The 27411-nt window shown below is 44.8% G+C and overlaps 2 protein-coding genes across 2 annotated transcripts in view; one reads left to right on the top strand and one right to left on the bottom strand.

Annotated features, from left to right (window-relative positions):
• LOC119446831 (septin-1) overlaps positions 1 to 27411 on the top strand; it is a 610438-nt gene that overhangs the window by 236971 nt on the left and 346056 nt on the right. The window lies entirely within an intron of this gene.
• LOC119446821 (serine/threonine-protein kinase mTOR) overlaps positions 1 to 27411 on the bottom strand; it is a 246829-nt gene that overhangs the window by 41868 nt on the left and 177550 nt on the right. The window contains exons 42-46 of the mRNA XM_049664437.1: positions 26180 to 26362; positions 23362 to 23496; positions 19277 to 19455; positions 11810 to 11941; positions 3266 to 3413 (exon numbers count right to left, since the gene is read on the bottom strand). Of these exons, the coding sequence (XP_049520394.1) occupies positions 3266 to 3413; positions 11810 to 11941; positions 19277 to 19455; positions 23362 to 23496; positions 26180 to 26362 (777 nt within the window). The remainder of the gene's footprint in view (positions 1 to 3265; positions 3414 to 11809; positions 11942 to 19276; positions 19456 to 23361; positions 23497 to 26179; positions 26363 to 27411) is intronic.

Here is a 27411-nt window from a genome sequence, read left to right as displayed (position 1 = left end):
TTGGTGATGCCCTTCGGAAACTTTTGATCAATAATCCAAAAAAATTCTGGCAGGTGATAAACCCTCTAAAAAGGCACAGTGTAACACTTACCAATGAAGGAGGTGAAACGCTCGACGATGTAGAGTGCGCGAACCTTTTTAATGCAGCTTTTGGCTCTGTATTTACAGAAGAGTCTACCACGTGCCCATTTTCTTCGCGTACTAATGCAACAAGTGTTATGCCAACCATTACATTTTCCCCAGATGGTATCTCATCGTGAATTGACAATCTTATACTCACATTGTCAGCCGGTGTGGATAACATTAATTCGAAACTGTTAAAGAATACTAAACATGTCACCGCGGTGTTCCTGTGTTTGCTATTCTCGCAGTCACTTTCAACTGGTGAAATACCATATGACTGGAAGGTGGGGAGGGTTGTTCCCATCCACAAAGCAGACGACAGGAATTGTCCGCTTAATTATCGCCCCATTTCATTAAAGAGTGTGCCCTGTAAGCTCATGGAGCACGTCATATACACAGAAATCATAAAGTTTCTTGACTCAAACAAATACTTTCATCCTTCACAGCATGGGTTCCGCAAAGGCTTTTCTTGTGAAACACAAGTGCCCATTTTCCTGAATGATATTCACATCAACTTAGATTCTAACCTCCAAACAGATGCGATATTTCTAGATTTTGCAAAAGCGTTCGACAAGGTACCACACCAACGTCTACTACTAAAACTTTCTCTTGCGAAGCTAACCCTGACATTTTGCGATGAATTGAAGCGTTCTTGATAAACCGATCTCAGTTCGTTACAGTTAACAACCGCGCATCTAACCCCCTACCAGTGACTTCCGGTGTACCGCAAGGATCTGTTCTTGGACCCCTACTCTTCTTAATATACATCAATGATCTACCCCTGCGCATGTCTTGCAACATTCGTTTGTTCGCAGACGACTGCGTCATTTATCGAAAAATTACTAGCACATCTAATCAAGACTTACTTCAGGAGGACATTAACTGTTTACAGAAATGGTGCGACCGTTGGTTAATGGAACTTAATCCTAAGAAATGCAACTTGATGGTATTTTCTCGTCGGTGCGATCCTTTTCCTTAGCATTACACAATTAATAACATTCCCGTGTGTGCTGCGCAGTCTTACAAGTACCTAGGTGTTACTATATCTAACGACTTATCCTGGCGCACACACGTCAGTAACATCATTTCATCTGCTAACAAATCACTGGGTTTTCTCAAGCGTCATCTAAAACTTGCCTCCAAACCTGTTAAACTACTGGCCTACCAGTCAATCGTCCGATCGAAACTGGAATATGCATCCGCCATATGGAATCCACACCAAACATATCTCATCAATGCAATCGAAACGGTTCAAAACCGCGCCGCAAGGTTCATCCATTCTAATTATTCATATGACGTGAGCATATCTTACTTAAAGAAAGAATTGAATTTACTTCCCCTTTGTACGCCCCGGCGCACTGGAACCCTTTTACTTTTTCATAAATTTTATCACACCTCGCTTAATCAACCACCTTATATCCTCCCCGCAGCCCGAACATCTCATCGTACACGGCACACTTTTCAAGTGGGCCGCCCTCGCATGCGCACTGTTACCTTTTCCGCCTCATTCTTTTGCCATGCCGCTACAGATTGGAACAAACTGCCCCACCAAATCACCGCCATCATTTGCCCTTGTACGTTTATGGAGAGTGTCACTGCGCACTTTTCACAATGAAAGTGACTTGTGTTAACATACTTATATGCTCGTGCAATTTTAGTTTGTATTATTTAGGTCTATGTATTTGCACTGACGTATGTAACACTTTAACTCATGTAGTTTTCTTTTGTTCTTTTTTTGTTTGAGTGTTCATTCCTGTGTTATGCAAATTATGTACTAATGTATTACACGCCCATATGTAATACCCCTGTCAAGGGGTCTTTAAGGTAATAAAATGAAATGAAATGAAACACAAGCATACATATATACTTTTGTACCTGGAAGATGGCGCTCTCCATAATCAAGGTCCACCGACCACGCTCAGTTTATCCACTCAACTCAGCGGCCAGTTACACAACAGTTCATACTGAACAATTTCAGACCATAAGATTTATAACCACTTAGTGCAAAATGGAAATAGAAAGGGGAGAGGACAAGGTAACAAGGAAACACCGTTGACCTTTCCCATTTATTTCCATTTCGAGCTATGTCGCCATAAATCTTATTGTCTGAAATTGTTCTGTATTGGAAATCAGTGTGGTGCCTTCCAAGAAATATAAACCTGAAAGAATTTTACAGAAGGATCTAATACGAATGGAGAAGCTGAAAGGGCAATGTTCATGTCCTTTCCTTCTCGACTTATCCGTCCCACTGGCAAGTGTGCCAGTCATTGCCTGTCTGACAGACTTGGAAGCGTGCAAAGGTGTGCACACGCTTGTGTGTGACCAAGTGGAGGCCAAAACCAACAATGTGTAAAGCAGTGCACCAATAAGGAATTCAACTTGAATTTTGAAAAGGCGCGACAACCTTCAACACGCAATGGTTCTTTTGTCCTGGTAGTGCATTATCACCAAGAAAAAATTAAATACTGTTTTCCCTTACTTGGCCTGTTTTGTTTGCATCTTCAAATATTCTAAGCACTAAAAGTATCAAGAGGCACATTTCATAAAGCCTTGCTGTACAGTGTTCTAAACTGCATGCTTGCATCATCTGAACAAATATCCAATGGCTGGTGTCCTCGAGCTGCTGCCATTTTATGTCGGGTGACGGCTGGGCAGCAGCTCCAAAACAGCCGCAGAGTAGACTAAATTATAGTTACGTCTCAAAAACCCCCGTGCCACATCTAGCTATAGAATTCAGCACAGATGTTCAAGGCTCTGTACTCTATTCATGAAATGTATTCATTCATCAAATTCAAGACGTAATTCGGGGCCCTTTTGGCCGAGGGGTTAGACCAATTTACAGAGAAACAGCTATACTGCAAGAGTTGGTAGACACTCGCACTGTCATATGCTACAGACAAGGGGCAGGGACAATACGTGCAATCAAGTGAATGCTTTGCAGATGGAACAAAAAATCTACAATTGCATGACCCTTTGCTGGCCTATGTGCACAGTGATGCAGGCTGCAGCTAAGCCATGATACAATGCACAAGATGCATGCAACATGTGAAGAAAGAGACAGAGCCTCATGACTTGTTTTCAGGACAAATGATACGTGGACAATGTCAGACTGATTAATCATAGTCAAAATCTTGCTCTTTACCCGTAGCATGATTCGGTGTTCAATGTTGAGTAAAATCTTCTTCTTGTCTCTGTAATCTCGAATGAGGGTGTGCAGAGTGTCGCAGTGAGGCACCCAACCAATCAGCCCACTGTTTGTGGACAGCGGGATGACTGAATAACGCTGAATGCTGCAGGAAAAGGTATAAGAACAACAAAAATGTTTAGTTGAAATGACAAGGACACATGAGACTAAGTAGCTGTACATATACAGTATAGACCACTTATAACGTAACCGCTTATAGTGCAGGACTGGATATAGTGCGGTCTTTTCAGACTCCCGTTAATTTTCTCATAGCACTCCATGTATACACGTATCGCTTTAGTGCAGTTGTGGAAAACGAAATACCGGTTACAGTGCAGCTGCCTGGGAGTACGGAAGTCAGCGGAGACAGCGAATGCTCCCCTCAAACGGGCGCCCCAAGGAGTGCTCGAGGAAGAAAGAGAAACGAAGTGGAGGAGAAGGGCACGTGGTGCGAACGAACAGCCAGTGGGGCTGAAACCAGAATCTTGAGTGCGAGTGGTGAAATATCACGGCACGCATAGCCAGCGAGGGCGACGAAACTGCCAACGCCGGCCAACGCTCGCTTCACGATAACAGCAGTAAACGCAACTTCAGGGAGCGGGCGGCGCTGGCATGGCACGGCGAAGGGCGCATGCGGAGACCGTGGAATGTGAGGGAGGAGGGCGGCAGGGAAGCGGATTTCGCCTCGGCAACTCCGCCGCTTCGGTGGCTCCCCTCGCCCTACCTCGTAGCTCCCTCACTTTCGACTGTCACCGTGCAGGCCCGCCGCCGTGCAGGCGCCGCCGCTCAAGCCGGCCCGGCGCCAGCTCCCCGAAGTTTCGTTTTCTGCCATTATTGGGAAGCGGGCGTTTGCCGGCGTGGGCAGTTTCTTTGGCCGGCCTGGGACAGCACCGCTGCTTCCCTCTGCGCCGTAGCCGCAGCGTGCAAGGTCAACATGTGACTAGAAAGTAGAGGAAGCATAAAGGAGAAAGAAGGGTTAATTGCAATTTTCTACGCGTGGCTACGGTAGCGTGGCTGAGATGTCGGCATGTACACGCATGTTCCGGCGCAACGCAGAATCGGCGACCTTGCCATTTGAGAGAGGGTGGAATTTCTACCGTATTTTTTTTCTTTCTTTTTTTTTGTTCGCGCGCGACAATGAGGGGCCTCTCCTAAGCTTTTACTCTATGGCGGTGCCGGAGCAATGCTAGTCGGAGGCACCGCCGCGTGATTTGGTTCGAATTAACGAGATTCGACTGTAAATTGAATGCAAACGTTCTAGCCGCATTCCTCGACTGTCGCATACGCGTGGCAGCTCAGTGCACATGTTTTGCATGTGTGCGGGCCTTGAAAATTGTTGCTTTGGTTATAGTGCAGTACCGCTTATAGTGCGGATATTCGCGACTCCGGCGACTCACGTTATAATCGGTCTACACTGTATATGGCTTAAATACATACAATCGATGAGTATTTTACTCTGCTATGTTACAGTTTCCAAGAGTGGTCACACATCAAGGAGCAAGACTTCCTTGCAATGTACTGATGAACAATTACAAGCCACAAGTAATGGCCAGAGTGTAGCTTAAAAATACACACTGCTGGGCTAATTGGTTGACACTCAAAAATCCACTATGCACTAACAAAGACACCATCACAGAAAGAAAACTGGGACAAGCACAAAAAAAGATGAAAAAAAAAATTATCGTTTCGCTCGCACTAGCAGTGACTCTGTCAGTGTAATGAAAGTTTCTAACAATATCTAAACGCTTAAGTTTTATTGTCATAATAATTGCAGTAGAATCTCAATGCTAGAATCTCTTGAGATGGTGCAAAAATTCGTATCAGCCAAAGACATTAATAAATCGGGAAGTCAAGGGGGGACGCGGCAATGAAATGGTTGATTGCTCAAAATTTCAGATATTTTATTTCATTTTATTCTCGCGATCCTAAGATCTTTATGTCATGGAGAAATAATCCGAAGAAATACGCAGTGGAATTGGATAAATATCACTTTTTTAGTGTGTTGCCTTCGAAATCGGGGAGAAAATTGGGCTTCGGGAAGCACTGATTGCGTTAGCGCAGTTTTTTGTTGGCATATCTTTGCAATCTTGGTATCAATGCAAACATGTGAGATTGGAGATTCAGACAGCCACAGCGCTGTACTCCTTGATGCAACAATAAAAGCAACAAAAGTGAGTGCGACAAGGGAAAACTAGTGTCGCAATTTGTTGAGCACCACTCGCATGACCCTCACGAAACGTTCCTACTACTGACACAAATTTGAATCAATGGTGCGCTTATTTTGGAACATCTTGGCAGCAGTGTGCTGCACACTTTACGAGGCTGACATTTTAAGATCTGCCTAGTTATCTGGAGTTTCTTTAGTTGCTGCATCTGAGCTGCTGTCTGATGGTGATAAGGACTTGATTTGCACAAGATAAAAAAATCTATTCACTTTCTTTGCAGCAGTGAAGCTACTTCGTATCGTGTGATCTGACAGGTGCTAATGTAGAAAAGTTTTGAATAGTCATCAGGCACCAAAGACTACGAAAGAGTGGAATACCGAGAAAGCTATATTTGAAAGTGAATGCCGCCGACCTTGCTGACATGGCAATATTGGGTCACGTATGATTGCTGGTTCCTTATAAACTTGCAAGGTCTTTGAAAACTGCTGACAAGTTGCATAATACTGCACAAAGCAAATGCTTTTTTTCTTTCTGTTTTAAAGGTGAGGTGGGAGGGGGTGTGCCTCCCACCCCTTTGACCCCACCTAGGGTGGAGTCAAAGCGTACTAGGGTGGAGTCAAAGCGGAGTGACATAAGTCCCCTGGAAACAGTGACGTGACCAGTGCAATGGCGCAGCCGCTCTGCCAGCATGACCATGGCCCATGTCTGGGTGCTACCGGTACGCCGGGGCCTCCTCAACGGCGGCTCAGTTATTTGTATCATCCGCCGCGGCACAAAAAGTGGTATGCAACGTTCGAAGTTTAGCACATGACAACTTGGGCCAGGAATTTAGAAAAATTTGTATCATCCCGAAATTCTTATCAGGAGTGATTGTATCATTGAGATTCTACTGTACAAGGACACTCCAGGCAAATTTCCACAGTTGTTGTTGGCATTGCCGTGATGTTCTGTATAAAGTCCAAGTGCAATAGGATCGTGGCTGCGTGCTGTAAGCTGTATGTTCGAGGGAACACATGCGAGGGTGAGCCAAGAAGGATGGTGGCTTGATACGGCGGCATATTCTTGCGTGTGTACTGAAAGGGGGGTGAAGTAGCACTATGATGTGCGCATGCTAGGAGGGGAAGAGGAAGGGGGGCAAATTAATGTGCATGTTCTCTTCTACTCCGGCCGCAGCTACGCATGGCGCAGACTATCTTGGAGGTAATCTGCAGTGGGTGCAAATGCTAGGCGACCCAAGAAGCCTAATCGTTTCATGTGCACTGCGTTTTTGCTCACCTAGTTTGCGTTGAAACAGGAGGCAGCCCAAATAAGAATTCGCTCGCCACTGCTGCAACTCTTCATCACACCAACATTCTGGCAGTGAGTGTCCACATCAAGTGAAATGTGTTCATGTTTGCTTGTGCGGGCCTGACATCATGCTTGTTAATTTAGCTAGTAAGCGAATGTTTAGAGCAGTTTATACGGCCGATAAAAAGGGGTCAGCCAGGGAAAGACAATCTCATCAATGCTATTCACTGCACGTTTAGAAGTTTTCAAGCTTAGACTGGGAACGATTACGAGTGAGGATCAAAGGCAAATACCTCAACAACCTTCATTTTGCATATGACATTGTCCTTTTCAGCAACAATAGGGACGAATTGCAACAAATCATTGAGGACCTTGACTAAGCAAGTGTAAGAGTAGGGCTGAAAATTAGGATGCAGAAGACAAAGATTGGCAAGAGACTAAGAATTCATGATTGGCAGTCAGCCTCTAAAATTGGTGCAGGAGTACGTTTAACTAGGTCAACTGCCCACAGGGGACACTGATCATGAGACCAAAATTTACACAATTAAAATGGGTTAGAGTGCATATGGCAGGCATTATCAAATCATGACCGGGAATTTACTGCTATCGTTGAAAAGAAAACTGCACTATCATTACATTTTACCGGTGCTAATATATGGGGCAGAAACTTTGAGGTTAACAAAGAAACTTGAGAACAAGTTAAGGACTGCACAACAAGCGATGGAAAGAAATAATGTCACAGTTTCACCTGAAAAGTGAAGCATCGATTGCGACAGCCAATTATCAGACAGCTATAAGAAGCAAGGATAGTAGTTGCTGTATAAACCTGTAAACATTCGCTTTATAACTAAACTACCAAGCATGGTGTCACGTGCCCACAGGCAAACATGAACACATCTCACTCGATCACTGCGGATACTCGCTGTCAGAATGCTGGTGTGAGGAAGAGCAGCAGCAGCAGCAAGCGAATTGCCCTTTGTGCTGCCTCCCGCTTCAACTCGAACTAAGCAGCGAGAACACAATGCACAGAATGCCATCAGCCCTCGGCGCACCTAGACTTTGTACCCATTGCAGGTTACTTTCAAGAGAGGGATCGCGTCCATGCGGCCACGCCCTATGCAACAGTAGCCGAAGTACACTGCCCAACCCCTTTGTTGCCTTGCACGCGCTAGATCAAGCCACCATCCTTCTTGGCATACCCTCGCATGCTTTCACTCGCACCTACAACATACAACGCACGGACATGATTTTATCTCACTTGGACTTCCTACGGAACATTATGGCAATTCCAGGTCGATGGCGATGGCGAAAATTTGCCTGGAATGCCATATAATTGCTATCTCAATAAAAATGTTAGACATAACGTTAATAAACAGGAAGAAAGTGAAGTGGATCACAGAGCAAACAGGGATTGCCAATATTCTAGTTGCTATTAAGAGGAAGAAATGGACCTGAGCCAATCACCCGCCATGGTGGCGTAGTGGCTTTGCCATAGCGCTGCTAAGCCCGAGGGCGCGGGATCAAATCCCAGCCACGGTGGCTGCAATTCGATGGGGGCGAAATGCAAAAACGCTTGTGTACTACGCATGTTAAAGAACTCCAGGTGGTCAAAACTAATCCGGAGTCCCCACTGTGGCCTGCCTCGTAATCATATCGTGGTTTTGGCACATAAAACCACCAGAATTAAATTTTATTGACCTGGGCAGGCCATGTAATGTGTGGGGCAGATGACCAGTGGTTTATTAGAATTACAGAATGGGCGCCAAGGGCAGGGAAGCAATGACGAGGACAGCAGAAAATTAGGTGGGGGAATGAAATTAAAAAATTTGCAGGAGCCAACTTGAAAGACAGGTGGAATTGGAGATCAATCGATCAATGAATCAAATCTGTTTCCAACGACAGTTGGGGGTCCCTTAGGCAAAAAGCGGTAATAACACCACTTGAAAATGCCTAAGGGCCCACGTACATGACAGCGGTATTAAAATACATACATTCAAAAACAAATTTACAATAATAGAGAAAAACATGCAGGTAAAAAAAATTAAAAAGAGGTTGTAAAAATACAACAATGAAACAATAGAACAAATGAGGTGAATATATAAGTACGCTCCAGGACGGTTGTACATTGGAGCTGAAATATTCGGTCTTCAAGTGAACACATATCATAAAATGATGAAAATAATAAACGTGATACAAAAAGTAATGAACCATTCTTGTTCGAACAGTATATTATAAAACACTTTAACCAAGAGTTAGAAAAAATTCACGCATTTGTCTTTTTGTAAACGTAGAAAAGTTGGCGTCTTTCTCTTCATATTTACAGTGGAATCTCGATGATGCGAATCTCACGGGGTCACGAAAAAAATTCGTATCAGCCGAAATTCGTATCATCGAAACACAATAAAACTAGCTAAATTAAAGAGTCGAGAGGTGAACTCACTCAGGCACACGTACGTAAAAAGTATTTACAGTATAGACGACTTATAACGTAACCGTTAATAGTGCAGAACTGGCTACAATGCGGCCTTTTCCGACTCCCGTTTACCCTCCCATAGAACTCCATGTATACGCATACCGCTTACAGTGCAGCCGCGTGAGATGAAATTGCGGCTTCCGCGGGAAAATCTCGCCGACAAGGGCGGTAGCGAGCACGAGGTGCGCCCACCGAAGGGAGAGGAGATCAACGAGGGCGATATGGAGGAGGAGCATGAGACGTAGAGCACGAGTCCAAGGGCGATAAAGTTGTCACTACCGCGCGCCGTATGTGCGAGTGAAAGCGCGGGGGATGTGCGCCTTCACGGACAGTGAACGCACAGTGGAGAGCAAACGTGACTTCCGTTGCGCGAAAGGCCGTGGGGGTATGGGAGGGAGGGAGGGAGGGAGAGGGGGGGCGAAGCTGTGCCTGCGGCGCCACATGCGTATCTTGCAACCGAGCGCAAGAGTAACTGGCGACACAATCTCCCCACGCGAAAGGAGCAAAGCGGGAAGGTATCGCGGGAGGGAGGGAGTGGGGGGGGAGGGGGCTACTACTCTGTCAACAAATGCGTTCTTGTACTTTGCGCCTGTGCTGGCTGTCGGTGTTGTTGCGCGCACCGTATTTTGAAAGCGATCTCCACACGGCTCCGACCTTTGTATACGCTGTGCTTACGCCGCTCAGTTTCCGTTGAAGCGATAGACCACACGAACCTTCGCTTGCTGCGGCGGCCGCAGTGAATGAAGAGACAAACAAAAAAGCACAAAAGCAACAAAAGCGTCACCGTTTCAAACTGTTCGTGCCCAGTCACGGCTTCCGCGCTGTCCGGCGCCGCGTCCGCGCCTCCGCACCAAAAGAGAAAGGGAAAACGTGCGTGACTGCGCGCTGTTCTCTTTCGCGGCCGTCGGTGGGTGGCGTTTATTCGTGTCAACCGACGTGGGTCGAAAATCGATTCGTAACAACCGTTCTCTAGCACGTTGCAAAGTTATGGGGCTCGGCCGGGACCTCAAAAAAGTTCGTATCATCCGGAAATTCGTATTAGCCGTGATCGTATCATCGAGATTCCACTGTATTAAGTAGGGATGGCATTGTGAATCTAAGAGATTGCAAAAAATAGGTCGTGCGCGAACAAGGAACAAGCCACCTGTCGGTGCTGCGGGTGCATGAATCAGTGTAATGCATGCTTATGTTAGATGAATCTTTAATAAACACTCTGAATTGTTGCATTGCAAAGAAATAAGCATACTTTAAACAAAAATCGAGCACGCGTTTCACACTGATTTTTTTATAGCGAGGAAACAATGTACCTGTAGAACTATTGCGCGGGACTGGATAGGCCCTCATCCTACAGTGGACAATAAATAGGCTGATGATACGGCTGATAAAACTGCAGACCTTACTTCATATAGCTGTCTAATAATATGCTATTGCAATGAATGCTCCGCCTTTTGAGTGAAACTGTAACTTTTTTTTAAATACATTCCTCCCTTTGTGGTGCGTTGTAAGGAGCTTTCTCCCAGCAACAATGTATCATCGGCATGAACTGAAATGAGAACAGGATCACACACCTTTTATGTGTAATTACATGGAAGTGCAACGTGTAATGATTCAGTAGCCGGTTTCTAAGCATGACGTTCGAAGTGTACATTTCAGAGTCGGAATTAAGCTAGTGTTACAAACGGAGGTCAACCTGGAAACAAATTATTGCCTTTGAGTAGTTTTGGAATTGTTTGAATATGAATTTATGTTGATAGTAGTAACAGCACCTTTCTGTGTATTCACCTTGGTGCAAAGGCCTTCGCTTTCCATGACCCCAAGAACCTGTCGTTTGTTACACAGCGTTGGATTTGCAAGAGGCTAGGTGCAAATGAACCTCTCCTTCGTTAACTTGGGCACTACTGTGTTTCTTGTGGCGCAGTGCTCAGTGCTTTTCAGAGGCTGAGCCTGCACACATACCGGCTCGTTGGTTTATGCGTGGCAATAGCTGACATGGCACTGCCGCTCATTAAGCCCAAACGTGCAGTTGTGCGGTAGTCGGTACTCTTGTGAGTACTGTTGTGCCACCACAACACAAAATGCCCTCTTACAGATAGGTGGAAGTTTGGGCAAGTTGGTATTCCATAGTCTAATACGTTAAAAGTGCAAACAAAGACAGGACGACAAGAAACACAGACAAGCGCTTACTTCCAACTGAACTGAATGCAAAAAAACTGATGATTCTATACATGTTACTAGAAAGCAGTATTACAATATAAGGGAGAAAACGACTACGTGTGGAAACGGTTTGTAACTTGTGTGGGGAGCACACGCCCCCGTCTTCTCCCGCGTACGCTCGTCGTCGCATGCGCACGTAGCGCACGCAGCGGGAGCCGGGCAGACAAGAGAGAGAGGCACTTTGCCCTCTCCCGGTTCTCGTTTGCCTCTCATGACGCGCGTACCCTTGTGAGAAGAGGGAAGGTATTTGACGGGCGTACCTTGAAGGTACTCTGTCCATGATGTCCACAGAGAACATCACATTTCCTAACAACATGACATATGACGGCATCAAGAACTGCCAGAGATGGAATATAAACTTACGTCAAATTTCTTCGTGATGTTTCTGGGTCATTGACAAGCAGCGTATTGACAAGGCCAAATAGCTGCATAACTCTCTCATCTTGTCTCAGGTCTTCGTGTCCTTTCAACAAGAACATGTAGTCTTTGCCATTGCTCCCTGTAATTGAGCAGAGTAAGAAATGTTCCATGTTCACTCACTCAAATCCAAAAGTGCCAGAATATAGATGATTTGGGCTGATGCCTCCTTATCAGCCCTAATGCACATGATATTACAGCTGAGTCTCACAGCAACATATTATATTACAGTATAATGCTGTTGATAAATTTTTCAAGAGACTGTGGAGAAAGACTTCACGGCCAGAAAAACGTAACAGTGATGAAGGCCCGAAATCACCCCAGCAATGTCAGAAACAGCTCTGATTGGCTGCCAATACAGTTAATAGACATCTCAATGCTCGCACTGTAACTGGAAACGGCGCGTGCGGGTATGTATGGTAAATGGACACGAAGGGAGTAAAACAGTGCAAAAGACAGGACGAAAGCAAGGATGACATGCACAGTGCTGACTAACAACCCCTCTTTATTGCTTTTTCAGTTGCAATAAATAGGAAACCCTATGTGCAGAAAGGTAAAAAGATATATATTTCACATGCCACTGTTGCCTGCAGTTTATCGTACATTTGATAAGTGGCACATTTCACTGCAATGTAAGGATATAGAGGGCACGCTTACACATGAATTCCCATGTTCGTGAATTAGGAAAGCTTCACGTATTTCACAAGCACATTGCACTGGGTAGCATCCTGTACCATGGGATACGTACTAAGGGACATGTAGTATGCTTTGTGACAGTGGCCCCTTTTCATTCTAAAATATGTTCCACCACAATACTTTATGTATGCTTCACCGCATACCATGGCTGTATTGCGGCAAAGCTGACTTTAAAGAACTGGCAACAATCGCAATACAGGTTTATCGGGACTGACGATTGCATACTTCTGGCATTTTCGAGGCGATGCCACAGACGGGGCTTGACAGGCTTAACGACGAGTATGCATTTACCATCTTTGTAGCAACCTGTGAGAGTGCATTTGCCTCTGCACCACTCAATTAATGGACTGCTGCGTTTAAACTCAACGTAAGATATGGTAACATTACAGAATGGCGACTTATCAAATGGGAACATTATACATAGGAGTTCACAGGATTTAGGTTGGAACCAGGAAAACGCGATGTAGCAGCCGGGAAAACGCAACAGGCAGGAATGTATCAATGGGGTTTCATTGTATACTACAATCAAGGATATTTGTTACGTGTATAATTTTTTATGGTAGGCAACGCAAAAAATTTTCTGCAACAATGAACAAGCTTTGTCTCACCATTGCACTTCAATTAAGTTCTTCTGAAGTTGCACTTGTTAAACCAGAAAGTGAAAACTATGAAACCGTACTGTCTGGAGCATTTCATACAATGAAGGAAACATGAGCACCATTTAACATGTACTGCTGTGCCTCGAGTGAGAAGCTGGGCTGGCATGGACAATACTGGACGATGTGCAGTGGACGCCATACTGGCAAAGAAATGTGTGGCTTCTGCTACGATGCTGCATAGGCCGTTCTTGCTCAGCTTCAAGACAAAAATGAATCACTGCACTACTAAAAGACATGCAGCTGCTACAAAGCTCTGTGAAGGTAGACTCTTTAACTTATTTCCAATTTATCTCAACGGTTCCAAATGAAGACTATAATTATCTCACATGCTGGCCAACACAATAGCCCATTACAGAAGAACCAAGGGACCTTGCTTAGACTTTTGTCATTGTCTATACAGTGGAAACCACTAATAACGATATCGGTTTTAACAATATATCGCTTATAACAATGAGAAGCTGCTGCACTGTTAACTTTTGTACGATATCTATGGCGAAATAACTCGCTTACTATAAAGCCCCCATGCCGCATAATGATGAAGTCTGGCTACTGAGTGTCTGTGCTGAAAGGTAATGGAATGCGAAATCCTTGAAAAGAAAAAAGAAAAAGAGAAATTCGAGCCGCTGCATGCCGCCGCACACTGTTTTCCAGCCTTCTCCACATCGCCAGCCTTGCGCACCTCTACCCCATAGCTCTGCACCGTGCCACCCTCTGTAACACAAATGGACCACGCCAACTGCACTGATAGTGGCTCATAGCGCTGGGCCTATGGCTGGGCGCTGCTCCCAGATTGCTCACTGGCCGGCTGGCGGCTGGCCCCTCATTCTGCACTGGTCTAGCAATGAATTGAGTTGCTCGTGCTCGTCTTTGTTGGTTGTGTTGAAGTCTTCCTGGCCATGTGGTTTCTCAGCCTCGTTTGACTCTCCGCTGAAACCGAAGATGACTCACCCGCCCGCTGATCATAGGTAATGCGCGACGTTTCCAATGAAAAGAAAGTGCACTGCCATAGATTTGGAAACGAAGTGCTTCTAATCGATGCGGCAATAGTCACGAATATGCTTGCATCGGATAGCGACGGCAACAGGGACGGCGACAGTGATGGCGACGACGGCAGCGATGACGCGGTAGGGCAGGCTGCCTCAACGTTATCCTCACAGGAGGCACTGCAGATAATTCAGTCCCTCAGGGGCTTCGTTTCGCGAGGGACCTTCTGCTCCACTATCTGCTGCACTATGTGGAGCACCTGGATGCCTTGGAAAAGGATGTCTGCAAGATTTGCGTAAAGCAAGCAAAGGTGACGAACATGGAGTTTTCTCATGTAAGCCAGTGAGAATTACGTAGCGAGATGCTTGTGGCGATCTCATCCCAGCATTTCTTCTGGATTTCTCAGGCTGAGAGGCTGTCGCAGCAACCTTCTTGCATTTTTAAAAGGCCCTTTTGAGGCCACCAAAGCGATGCCTCGGCGGAGATAGCATATCACTTGCCACCCGTGACCCCTTTTTGCAGTTGTTATAGCTGTGCCATTCTCGAACGCCGACAGCCGCGGCTTGTTACACGCAATCAAGGAAACAGGAAGCAGAGTTAAACAGTTAAACAAGTCAACACAATCAGCAGCTGGATAGAGGAAGTTGGTGGGGAGGGGCACTGGCCTCCCTGCCACTATAGTTTTCTCACGACAGCTCTGCCATCGCCCTATTTTGATTTTTATTGTGATAGCAATTATATGCAAACTCCAGGCGTATTTCTGCCGTCGCCATCGCCGTGAAGTTCAGGCGGCCCAAATGGCCACGCGCACCCACCCGAGCCGCTTTCTCAATTGCCAAATTCGTGTGCAAAATGGATTGCTGCTGTGATAGAGTTTGCGCTTGACACCTTGACGCACTGAACAAGTGGTCACTGTTTTCTGCATTCAAGGCAAAGTTTGGTGTAAGTCAACTGCAAAAATGCAAAAGGCAACAACATAAAACATCCACAATGATGATACATCTTAATGGTAGATGATGCAATGATTTAGTTACAATACCTGCTTAAAAAAGAAGCAGACTTGTGCATATTTGGTTTGGTTGCTGTACGTACACATTTTGAGCTCCCATTTGCAAATCATAGTGACATGTTTCGAGAAGCAACTATGAGCCATGAAGTTGCAACGGAGGCACAGCTAAAGAATGCTAATGACAGTAGCATCAGCGCCTCATCATAGTTCAGTGCTCGAGTAACCTGAGCTCTACAATCATGCCAGCTGTGAAACTACCCATGGGCCTTCCGCTTAAAACCTGGATCCTATAACAGCAAGAAACATAGTAGTCTGCTGACTCACTTCTCTTATGCACAACAAAACTAACTATAATACCCCACTTTTTGAGAATGGCAACAAAATGACATCTAGGCAAGCACAGTAAGCAAAGCCGAGTCATTAAGCAAAACCAAATGAAAAGTATTTCCAGTCAGCACGGTTCCCCAGCTCAATCAACTAATGTTGATCTCTAAAGATAAGGCTTACTCAAGTGCTCTCAAATTCGACTTGGTATCATTCATTTTTTGTTGCTGCTGACACCAATATCACGAATTTCCACCATAAAAATTTTCAATTCTATTAATTTTTTCTGGGATATGAAGTGCCATTTCTGTCACATGGTGGAGCGCTGGTGTGCCTATTTAGGATGACTTTATTTTTAAATAAACGTTTGTAGCAAGTGCAGCATTTGTGTAGTCGGCTCTCCTCTTTGTGTTCGGTTATCGTGCGCTGCCCTCCCCCCTCCCCCTTTCTATTCAGTATGCACTTATGATACTGGACCTTCTCAGAAAGTAGTGTGAGCCCCTAACAGCAGCCCGCTAAGGAACCTGGAGGAAGGCACACCAGCTCTGCTATCGCCTGTTGCCACCGTGTGTTTGCATGGACGTTGTGTTGCCAACCGTGTGTTTGCATGGCGCAACCAACACCAAGCATTTTCTTTCTCTTATAGGTGAGAAAGTGCTGTGCAAGCTTCCTGAATTTTTCCTATATGCACAAATACAGTCGACTTTCATTAATTTGAATTATCCAGCGGGGCCGAATTAAACAAGATGCAGAAGAAACATTGAAGCACGCCGCGAATTCATTTGGGAGTATTTGCTCGATTCTAACACGGTCTCGAATCAAACACGCAACCACTATCTAAGCGTCCAAAGTAGAATAGAAACGTAGAGTTGACATTAAAACTACTAAACAAATTAGAAATCTAATGTGCACCCAATTTTTTAGCATACAAAATGAGCAAGGGTCTACTATGCACTGCATAGTGACAGCTAGTTTCCTAAAGTCAGTTTTGCCGCAGTACAGTAGTGTTATGCGGCAAAGCATACACACACTGCAAGAAGTTTTCTGTTTAATTTTGTTGGGGAAAAAAGTGCGCGTTATCATCAGGTAAATACTGTCATCAGACATTGTGATCTACTGTTACTGCTTGAAAATGTTCCTGAAGTAGGCCGAAAACGCATTTTCAACGGGAGATGATGTGTTTTCAACGTATTAATTGTCCCCTAAGCTCTGCTAAGTCTGACGCTGTCAGTAAAGAGGTCGCTATTGGGGTGATAAGAACAGGCCCGTGCATTCTGATTAGTCAAGTTTGAATTACCTGCGAAGGTCAATTTTAGGATTGAAATAGCAAAAGTTTGGGCCCATGGAAATGCACAGATGCTGGCTGGGACTTTCGGTCAGGATAAAATTAACCGAAAGGTCAAATTAACAGGAGGCAAATTAATGGAAGTCTACTGTTTTCGCTCATCGTGCTTCAAAGCTTGAAAAATCATGCAGGTCAGCATTTTTCTACGTTGTTTGTTACTGGAAGCACTGTCCGCAAGGGTATTATACACTGACGTGCGTTTTTCTTTGAAAGTTCTATAAGAAACATTTTGCACTTACTGCAGCTTCGTTCTTGCTCAGATTTTGTGGAAGGATTGCATTCTTTCACCCAGCTTGTTCAAAGTAACACTTGGCGTTGTTACTTGCCTAGTTGGTCAAGAAAGAACAGCAAATTTATATTCATCTGCACCTCTCAGATGTACCCCAGAGCAATTATTGGAAGTGAATTCCAAAGGCTCTGCTCTGCATATTACAGACTGCAGAAGTGACATTACAGGCATGTTTCAGACATTACCAACTGTGAGGAGCGCAGACGAAGATGAATTCGCAGATTTTATTGCGATAGCAATTATATGGACACTTCAACCGGATTTCTGCCGTCGGCGTCGCCGTCGCCGTGAGGTTCCTTATAGATAAAATCTTCGCCGCGCGCCGTATGCCCGAGCGGAAGCGTGCGGGGACGCGCGCTATCACGGAGAGCGAACGCACTCATCTCCCACGCGCAAGCAAGGAAGCAGGAAGCCAGCGCCGGAGGGAGCGGTGGGGGGGGGGCGCACTTCTACTCTGCCAACAACCGCGCTCGTCGCTCGTCCGCACCGTCTCTTATCTCCACACGGCTCTGACCTTCATGCGCCGTGCATTTATGCGCTCAGTTTCCGTTGAAGCGATAGACCGCACGTACCTTCGCCCACTGCGGCGTATGCTTGCTGCCAGCGTTTTGACAGTCGTTGTCTGCAGTCATTCAGTGTGATCTATTCGTGTTTGTTTGTGCGCGCTCACACCACGCTTGTTCATTCAGTTAGTAATAGTCGGGCCACATTTTCCAACGCACGCTACACATGCAATGCTGCCCGGATCGGCAGTGCAGCGCTACAGGTGTGTCCCTTCGCATGCGCTGCCCACGGGAAGCGCTTCTCATCAACACCACCGGTTTCATCGAGTCTCTCTTCATGTCGGTCTACTTACGCCGCAGCACACCTGCTTACTTAATCAGCTCATGTTTACTACAATTCATATTGCTACCAAAGCCGCTCACCTTACTTCCTATGACATTGCTGTGTTGCTATCGCATTCATTGCTTCGCCCTTAGGGCGAAACTGTGACATTTTTTAACAAACTAGGCAAGTAACAACGCCATGTGTTACCATGGATGATCCAGGCTATAAAATGTGAACTTTCAGCAAAATTTTATCAAAGAGAGAGCTGCACTACGTGCAAAATCTTTTTTTTTTTCTATGATTGAGTATAATGGCTGATCTAAGCGTCACTGCAATACAGATATGTATTGTTGTGAGACCACTTAGACCGCAAACATAAATATAGTACCGGCTAACGGAGGCCTCATGACCTGAGATTATGATAAAGCGAATGACACAGGATTTCAGATGCGGTGCGTGGATTGGGGCTACCAGAGCGTGTTCGTGTACAAGATTGGCTGTCGGCGATTCTCACTTTTTCCAACAATACACAGTGTACGCTTCACCACATTGTGTAATGGTGGTGCAGTGAAGCTACATAAGCCCCTTCCTGTGATGTCTCCTCTGTTAAGCTCTTGCTGTAGTTGCCTATAGAACATTTAGCCGGGTAGACAGCACCTTCACCTGCCACCTTTCTTCTTTTCTGCAGCATGCTTAAGGCAGTAAAATAATCGTAAAATGCCTGCCAAAGGTTCTCCAGTATGCATACTAGCAGCTCGCAACTGACAACCGCAAAAGATAAGCCTAAACTTCCAACGCACAACTTTTTTTTCTTTTCAACAAAGAAAAGAAAAAAGAAAGAAAGAAAAAAATTTGCGCGACGTCTTCACATTCACAGCAGCTGCCCAGCGCAACCTTTGTGCCAAAAGACACCCTGAGGGGAGAACGCAGCACTGCATGTTTCTGAAGAGGTCGTCCACTGGCCGAACTCCAAAAATTAAAGATTTGGCGACCTTCAAGAAGGTCGCAATCTCTAAGTCACTGTCATCTGCATGTAAGGAGGTTACAGCATACAGATTCATCTCCTGTGTCAGACTATAAGAAGATACCCCGCAATAAGTTTGCCAGGTAGATCACAGAGGAGTTAGTGAAGACAAAGTGTCTAGACAGATGAAATGAGAATGTTGAGGTCTATGGCAATTTGAAGCTGTGTCCTCACCCAGTACTCAAATGAAGACATGAGTTCCTTGCTACTTACTGCTCAAGCACCATGGCTGCTTTAGCTAAATGTAAAGCCTACTTGCCCTTGATGCACAACTTCCTGGGCCTCTGCTTGCTGGTGATGACCTGAAGAGAGCTCTCAATGCGAGCAATTCGGATGACGGGCTGGTTCGGGTTGTAGCTGCCTGGCACGGCCAACTCAAAGTCACGGCACATGAGGAGTTTGGGCGATACATACTGCAGCTCCAGGGAGGTGAGCTAGAAGGCAAGTGGTGAGAGCACACTGAACTTGCTGAGAACAGTGCAGGTTTCTCATAATTGAGTCCATTAAATGATGTTCAGAGATACAATTGCAGTCCATACAAATTTTGAAGAGTTAACAAAACACAAAATATCCTGGCCTAAGACTTGGTAGAAGTTTGGTAGATACGAATGCTTTTCTGCATCATTCTGGACAGTACAAGTGAATGAGTAATGTGTTGAGGACACCATGATGTTTGTTGGTTTTTCAACACTCTCACTCGAGTATGGCACTGATCAGCCAACTAACTAGCAAGGCAGCGCCTGGTTGCAAGATACGCATTTGGTGCCACAGCGAAGCGTCGTCCCCCCTCCCTCCCTCCCATACCACCACGGCCTTTTGCGCGATAGAAGTCGCGTTTGCCCTCCGCTGTGTGTTCGCTCTCCGTGAAGGCGTGCGTCCCCCACGTGCTTTCACTCACACATACGGCGTGCGGCGACAATTTTATCTCCCTTGGACTCATGCTTCACGTCTCATGCTCCTCCTCTGCATCGCCTTCATTGATCTCCTCTCCCATCGGTGGGCGCACCTCGGTGAGAAGCGTGCTCGCTACTGCCCTTGTCGGCGAGATTTTCCCGCTGAAGCCACATTATAACCGGTATTTCATCTCACGCGGCTGCACCGTAAGTGGTACGCGTATACATGGAGTGCTATGGGAAAATTAACGGGAGTCTGAAAAGACCATACTATATCCGGTTCTGCACTATAAGCGGTTATGTTATAAGTGGTCTATACTGTATTTATATTTCGAATAGGAAGCATGTCTGAAGAATCGGTGTTATTTTGACAAGTAACTGTCATATACAATAAATACTGTACAAAACAACAACAACGACAAAAAAGAAAAACAAGGCACTTGAGCATGCTATGACTATTTTTATAGGCTTCCCTATTGATTGACAACAAAATTTTTTGCCAGTTCTCTATGTTCTCGCCAAGGTGACCTTTGTTGATGCCATGGTTAGTGTGCTCTTAGCTTTAGCGAGCAGCTGTGTGCAAGTTAGCTTTCCCTTCTTTGCAACTTAATCTGCTTTGGAATCAGATTTGCTACATCCATTCTTGGCTCTTGGCAATAAACTATCCATCCCTTTCAAAAAGTATCTTGTGTGCCCTTTGGCTCAATCTCTCAGTAAATGGAACTCCTAATAAACGAAACGGTACACAATGCGCGCTGATGATCATGTCTGCAAAATATTACACCGCTGCATGCCGCGGAAATGGCTGAAATCTCAAACCAAACGCTGCACGCCCTTCTTCTCAAGGGAGCCGAGCGCTCCCAGCCAGAGAGGTCGGACGAACAAGTGCGTCTACGTATTTTGCATTGCTGAAACATTACTCACCGCGACATACGACTTCGAGAATTATTGAAGGCTACAGCAGTTATTTGTTTGATCTGTTGCTTCCCTTGATGATTTAAAATTGAGAGAAATGATAAAACCTACAAACAGAGTATCTGAGAGTCTTTGTTTTACTCTGTGCCGCAGCAAGAAGGATATAGTTCCGTTTTGTCTGCTTGTTCCCATGTTATGCAGTCACGCGCACAGACAAAGAAACAATCTGTCATTTACTACCGGGTTTCATTACATGATCGTGCTTTTTGATCTGCTTGCATCTGCCTCAGTCCTCGTGTGGCACTCACTTACACTGATAGTCAAGTGTTCTCATGCACAGCGATGAAAATCATGTGCTGCACGAAATGAGCCAAAGCAACAGCTCGCACATGAGACCGTCTATGGAAGTGCACCACACAGCAGAAACATGAGAGAGAGAGAAAAAATAATGTGGGGCCCGTGACATATGCGTCATGCGTCATGACATATACGTCAGGCTTTGGTATGGGAGACTGCAGGGAAGGAATTTTTCTTGCAAAGGCTAGAGGGGGGCAAGTGGAAAGAATGTCTATTTTCGTGGTGAAACTCGCCTCCTCAAATCATGGGTTTGCGGCACTTCAAATATTTCTAGCTCTGCTATTAATGAACCAATTTGAAAAATTCTTGCTGCAGACTGCTCCCTAGAGGGCATGTACAACTTCTGGCGTATAACCAAATTTGCTATGTGGCCTGGTAAGGGGCCCTTTAAAAGGAACTACATCAATTTTACATTATAAAACTTATCTCCAGACGCTTTCATACTACGCTTCAGATCTTTCCTTTAACAATGAATACAGCTTTGCTTTTCAGGGCTGGGATTCAGGATGCAAGCCTTCAATTTGTGTTTAAGTTTTATTAATGCGATTAGCATTCTTTGCCTACTCTGTCTGTCTGTCTGTCTAGCCTCTTACGCCAACCCAGTGGCCCAAGTTGTCTACCAGCTTGGACCACTATGTATGTGCTTTATTGTCATGATGCTGTTGTCGTCCTTCCATTGTCGTCATTCCAGCTACGTGATCCGACTCTCGTCATGCCGTGGTCATCACACCTCCTCAGCCAACCCTGTGGCCCAAGTTGTCTAATCACTTGGGCCACTAGGTATGTGCTTGTGGTCGTGATGCCATCATGATTGTTTCATTGTCATCTGATGCTAGTCATGCCGTTGTTGTCACGCCATCATTGTCTCCCGTCGTCATCATACATGTCATTGTTGTCATCCCATTGTCCTCAGGCCGTTTTCATGCCACTGTCGCCATTGTGTCATCGTCATGCATTCGTTGTCATACTACCATCGGTATGCCGCTGCGGTCGTTCCCATCATCTTCGTCATCTGACTCTCGTAATGTCTACATCATCGTGCCATCATCGTCACACAGTCGTCGTCATACCATTGTACCATTGTCTTCATGCCGCTGCTGTCGTCAAGCTGTCATTTTAACATCATCACTTCAGTAATGTCATCACGCCATCATTATAAAGCCTTTGTCCTTAACATCAATGCCAATCCTTCTTCATCATTGTATTGTAATTATGCTGCCATTCTATCGTGATTATGCTGCCGTTGTCATGCCGTTTCACATTCTCCTAATGTCTTCGTCGTAATGCTGGCATTACACCATTGTCATTTCATTGTCGTCCTACTGTTGTCGTCGTACCACCTTTGTCGTTCCCTTGACGTCATTCTATCACTGTCACTGTGTGGCGTCATACAGTCATCATACCGGCGTGCTCATGGATGACCTTGGCAGTATAGCAGAATATATTGCATATAGCCAAAGCAACGGAAGTCTCAGAATGACACTGCAAATGTATGGTGTATTGTTAAATCGCTCGAATTCTAATCGCATTACCGTCGACAGTTATCGTGAGATGTGTTCTGCTGTAATTTTGGGGGGTTTGTATTATTTACAGAACAATCAAAAAATTTATTTTCCTACCATTTTTATGGCTCTGGGATTGCTGGATACAGAACGCTACGATGTGCTGAAAAAATACCCACAATTCGTCTGTAGTACCCGATTCTGTAGAGATCCAAAAACAAACAAAACAACTTTTCCAGGTATTCTAGTACTGACAGATCATCAGTAGCTTTGAAGATTAAAACTATACTTTTATGATGCTGATGCGACCCATCAGGAGCCAATCTAAAGATTTCATAACCATTTTGTGATCAAATAGGCTTTTATCAATTTCACTTCACACAAAAAAATGACTCAAAATATTCAACATGAGTTTGAACCAGTGCTCTCACTTTTTCAAGCTGAGCATGCTAACCACTATGCCAGAGCAACATTGCGTTTGTGAAAAGAGATAATGTTTGCACTCAGCACTGATAAACTAAAATGGTACCTAAGGGCCCATCTCGTGTGTCATACCACAGCGACTGGCCATGTACTGTTTAAAAGATTTCGTCCTAACAATGTTCCTCCTAACCTACTGCATCTGTAATGAAAGAAAAACATCCTTCCTTTGGTGCACAAAGCTCAGGCTGACCTGAGGCAATTGCTTGGAGATGCGACGGAACACGTGGTAGTAGAGGTCCCAAGCCTGAGTCAGATCTTTGACATTCAAAGAACGTTGGTACTTCTTGCACCACTCCAGTGCCTCTGCCAAGTCTCTACCATAGGCCTGCAAAGGTTCAATGTCATAATATCAACGACAATGTCACTCAGTATTCCAAAGGCTGCGATGTCACACAGACAGCCAGACTTATTATAACAAAACTGGTTATAACAAAGCAATGGACATAACAAAATAATTATATTTACCCTTCAAGATTACCTATAAACCTGTGCATTGAAGATATTGTTCATTGAATCTATTCATAGGGAAGTAAAAATTTCCTGTGAAGAGATACAATGAAGCTCTTTTCGACCATAATAAACATTTACTGATCATTTCGCACTGATTAAGGACAATGCACTAAGGTGGTAGTTACTCGATTGACACCGCAGTCCAAACTCTTGCAAGCGGTCAGATACATGGTACTGTGCCAAATGGGATGCATTGCCATGTCAGTGGAGATGGCCATGTTCGCTGCCTCCTGCCCTCTGCGCGTACATCTTAGCAATATTTTTAGGTGAATTCAGGAATAAAAAAATTTCATGCAGGCTATAAACTTATACGACATATTTGAAAGTTCTATGTGAAGATATCAAAAGGAGACAAAAACCATGTACCCTGTACCACATACAATATACACATACATACCACATACACATACAATATACACATACGGTACCACATACAATAAACTGCTTCCAATGCTTGCCACTAACGGTCAGAAAGGAAGCTACATTAATGGTGAGAAAAGATGAGATGGCAATGACTATAACTACTGCCATAAAAAATAAGTGGCAGGTAATATAGAAGAAGCAAACTTCTCCCAGGCAGTTCTCGTGAACAATTTTCAGGACACTTTGTCCATGGCACTTGACCTATTCAGGCTTTAAACTTATACAACATATTTGCAAGTTCTATGTGAAGATATTGAAAGGAGACAAAAACCATGTACCCTGTATACAGTGGAACCTTGTTGATACGATTCTGCTTAATACGTTTTTCAGGATGATAAGTTTTTTCCCTTTTCCCAAAAATCTCATTTGGTTGGATAATACGTTGGATGATAAGATTTTCGGATGATACGCTTTATTTTCCGGTTCCCGTGAAGATAGTATCAACGAGGTTCCACTGTATCTCATCAGAGGTGGTCATAGCGCTAGAAGACACGGATAAGAACGAGAGAACAGGACGAGCGCTAACTTTCAACTGAGTGTTTATTTAGAGAAACAACCATATTTGTAGGCCCGCATACAGAAAAGGCCCAATTACCTCACATGTCTTCTAGCGCTATGACCACCTCTGATGTATTTAACCAACTAGCCAAAAAGCCATACTTGTTCCACTGTAATTGGTACCACATACAATATACTGCTTCCAATGCTTGCCACTAACGGTCAGAAAGGAAGCTAGATTAATGCTGAGAAAAGATGAGATGGATATGACTATAACTACTGCTATCAAAAATAAGCGAAATATAATATAGAAGAAGCAAATGTCTCCCAGGCAGTTTTCGTGCACAATTTTCAGGACACTTTGTCCATGGCACTTGACCTTTTCAGTTCCATGCCTGAGCATACTCGTCTGGCGCTGATGCAAACCACTGGCCAAGCCTGTGTATAGCCACCTCGCACTTTTCACAGAGACCTTGCTTTTCCCAAGATAATTTGCGAGCAAGACACATCTGTAGACTGGTAGTGACATCTAGACATCAGTTGCTTAAACTCAATTTGTATGACAGGTTTTGTTTTTATGTGACAGATGGAGCGACAAAGCTTATCTATTAGTGTTGCTCCCGGCTCTTGTTTTCCAACATGGCAAACAGGCTAAAAAACCCCACACATTTTTTAGATGATGCAGAAATTCAAGAACCTTCTTATGAACTCTGATTCAGAGGACTTCAATTTTCATTACGAGGTAGGTGTAAAGTGCCAATGATCGCAACAAAGAGACCATGTTGCCCACGCACCAGTAATTATGCCAATTAAAGTTATTAATTATCGTAAGTCTCTCAATTTTTAGAGCGCCGCTCTTAGGTGCCCATTCCTGCCGCGAGCGTCGGCGTTGTCACTTGTAACTAAGTGAACGAGCGCAGTGAAGGATGAAAGAGTGAACGTGGAGTGCCACGGGGAATGAAAGATGTGAGGAGGAAAGTGGAGAGGAGGTTGCAGCAGAACCATGAGGCAGAAAGCGGAGGACGGTATGGTGAAAGTGTGAGAAGAATGGCTACGAGATGGCACCAGAGTAGCATGCATTCTCTGGGAGGTCTGTCGGCGACGGCTGCTTTGAATCATGCCCACGCATCACCCATGCGCTGGCTCTCACAATCTCCAGATTAGCGAGGCAGTCGCGCCACACTTCGCTCCGTTTGAACATGCCGCACGAGACAGATTGTCCACACCAGCCAATATATCGCGAAATGAAAACACATATAGAGCTGCGCTCAAATTTCGCATCAGGGAGTATTGTAATCGTCGGTGAATTTTTGTTTGAACTTTCATATTTAAAAACACTGTGAAATTTTTGGCAAGATATGACCAATAAATAGCCTTTGAATTCGAGCTTTCTAATGTGTTATTTAGACAGAAATCGAATTTCTTGCACTTTTGAAAAACCTCTGGCACGAAGCAGGTGGAAATGCCCAACACACCTGGCAGACATGCCACACACAGGAAGTACATAGCACAAATATGCCAAAGCTGTGATGGCCTCTGTAGGCTGGAGCCTTAGAGAGAATGACATGGGAGCAGACCTGGTGAAAGGAGGTCTCTCGAAGTGTCTGTGGCCCCCGCTCCATCATGGCATGTAGGGGCTCCAAGGTTGCAAACATGCCCTTGACATTGCGCTCGCCAAAGTAGAGCCGCGAAGCTTCTTCAAGGCCTTCGTGCCACAGCTCATGCCACAGAATGGCCACCCGTATCAGCTCTTCACTCACCTGCACAGTAGACAAGATGTGCCCTGCAGTTCTGACACTGCAATTTTGCCTACTGCACACTATAAACTAATGAGTTGTGCAAACCTCTGCAAGGTAAAGGAAATTTCACAAAGAGAATGTTGTTATCAACCTGAAAGTAACATTAGGCTACAAAAGCAACCATTACGGGTTCCTCGGAAAGAGACTCCTGAGCTGAAAAATGAGTCGTTCAGGAATCAAACTTGGTCCCAATATCTTACCAGAGGAGTTGCTCTGCCAAATGAACTAACCAGGACACTGTCAGATGGTGGGGCAAAGGTGAATTATTCGACAACTCAGAGCAGAGGAACTGCACACAATGCAAGAAAAACAGAATACAGCAAAACATGGCTGAATTAAAACACGGTATTGTAGTCACCAAAGCTTTCAGTTGCATGAGTAGATAAAACGCACTAAGTTTTGGATACCATTCTACATTGTTTCAACGGTGCTGTTAGTATAATTGCAGGTAAATCTGCAGGATGGCCTAAGTAATTATAAAAAGGACAGTACGTTGGGCACATTGGTAATCCATACTGAAACTAACGACAGCGCGAAACGACACGAACGACAGAGAAAAGATACACGGACAAGGGTTGACTATCAACAGACAAGTTTATTGAAAGCGCACAAATAAATAAGCGATGATGCATGTGACAAGAACCAAAAAGGATGCTGTAAAGGCATAACTGGCAAGAAATGACCATATCAATCTATCATATCATATCAATCCCTAAAGAAAGCTGGCAAGGTAATCTAACTCTGACTTATGGAGCAAAACAGATGGATGTACAACACATGTGTCCCCTACCTTATCAACGAAGTAAGCTTCCCCAATTTCTTGGACTGATTTATACCCGTACCTCGATAGTACACTGGTTTTTGAAACCATTGGAGCGCAGCCGCAATTTTTGCAGTGCAAGGCAAGGTTCGAAGATGGCTGTCCCCTCAAGGAAGCCATATGCTCCCTAAGGCGTACATTGACGCATCTTTTTGTCTGGCCAATGTACTGCGCACCGCATGAGACTGGA

The sequence above is a fragment of the Dermacentor silvarum genome, chromosome 3 (genome assembly GCF_013339745.2).
Source record: "Dermacentor silvarum isolate Dsil-2018 chromosome 3, BIME_Dsil_1.4, whole genome shotgun sequence".
NCBI lineage: Eukaryota > Metazoa > Arthropoda > Arachnida > Ixodida > Ixodidae > Dermacentor > Dermacentor silvarum.
Note: the sequence above shows the minus strand (reverse complement) of the source record. Positions and strands in the feature narration are given on the sequence as shown.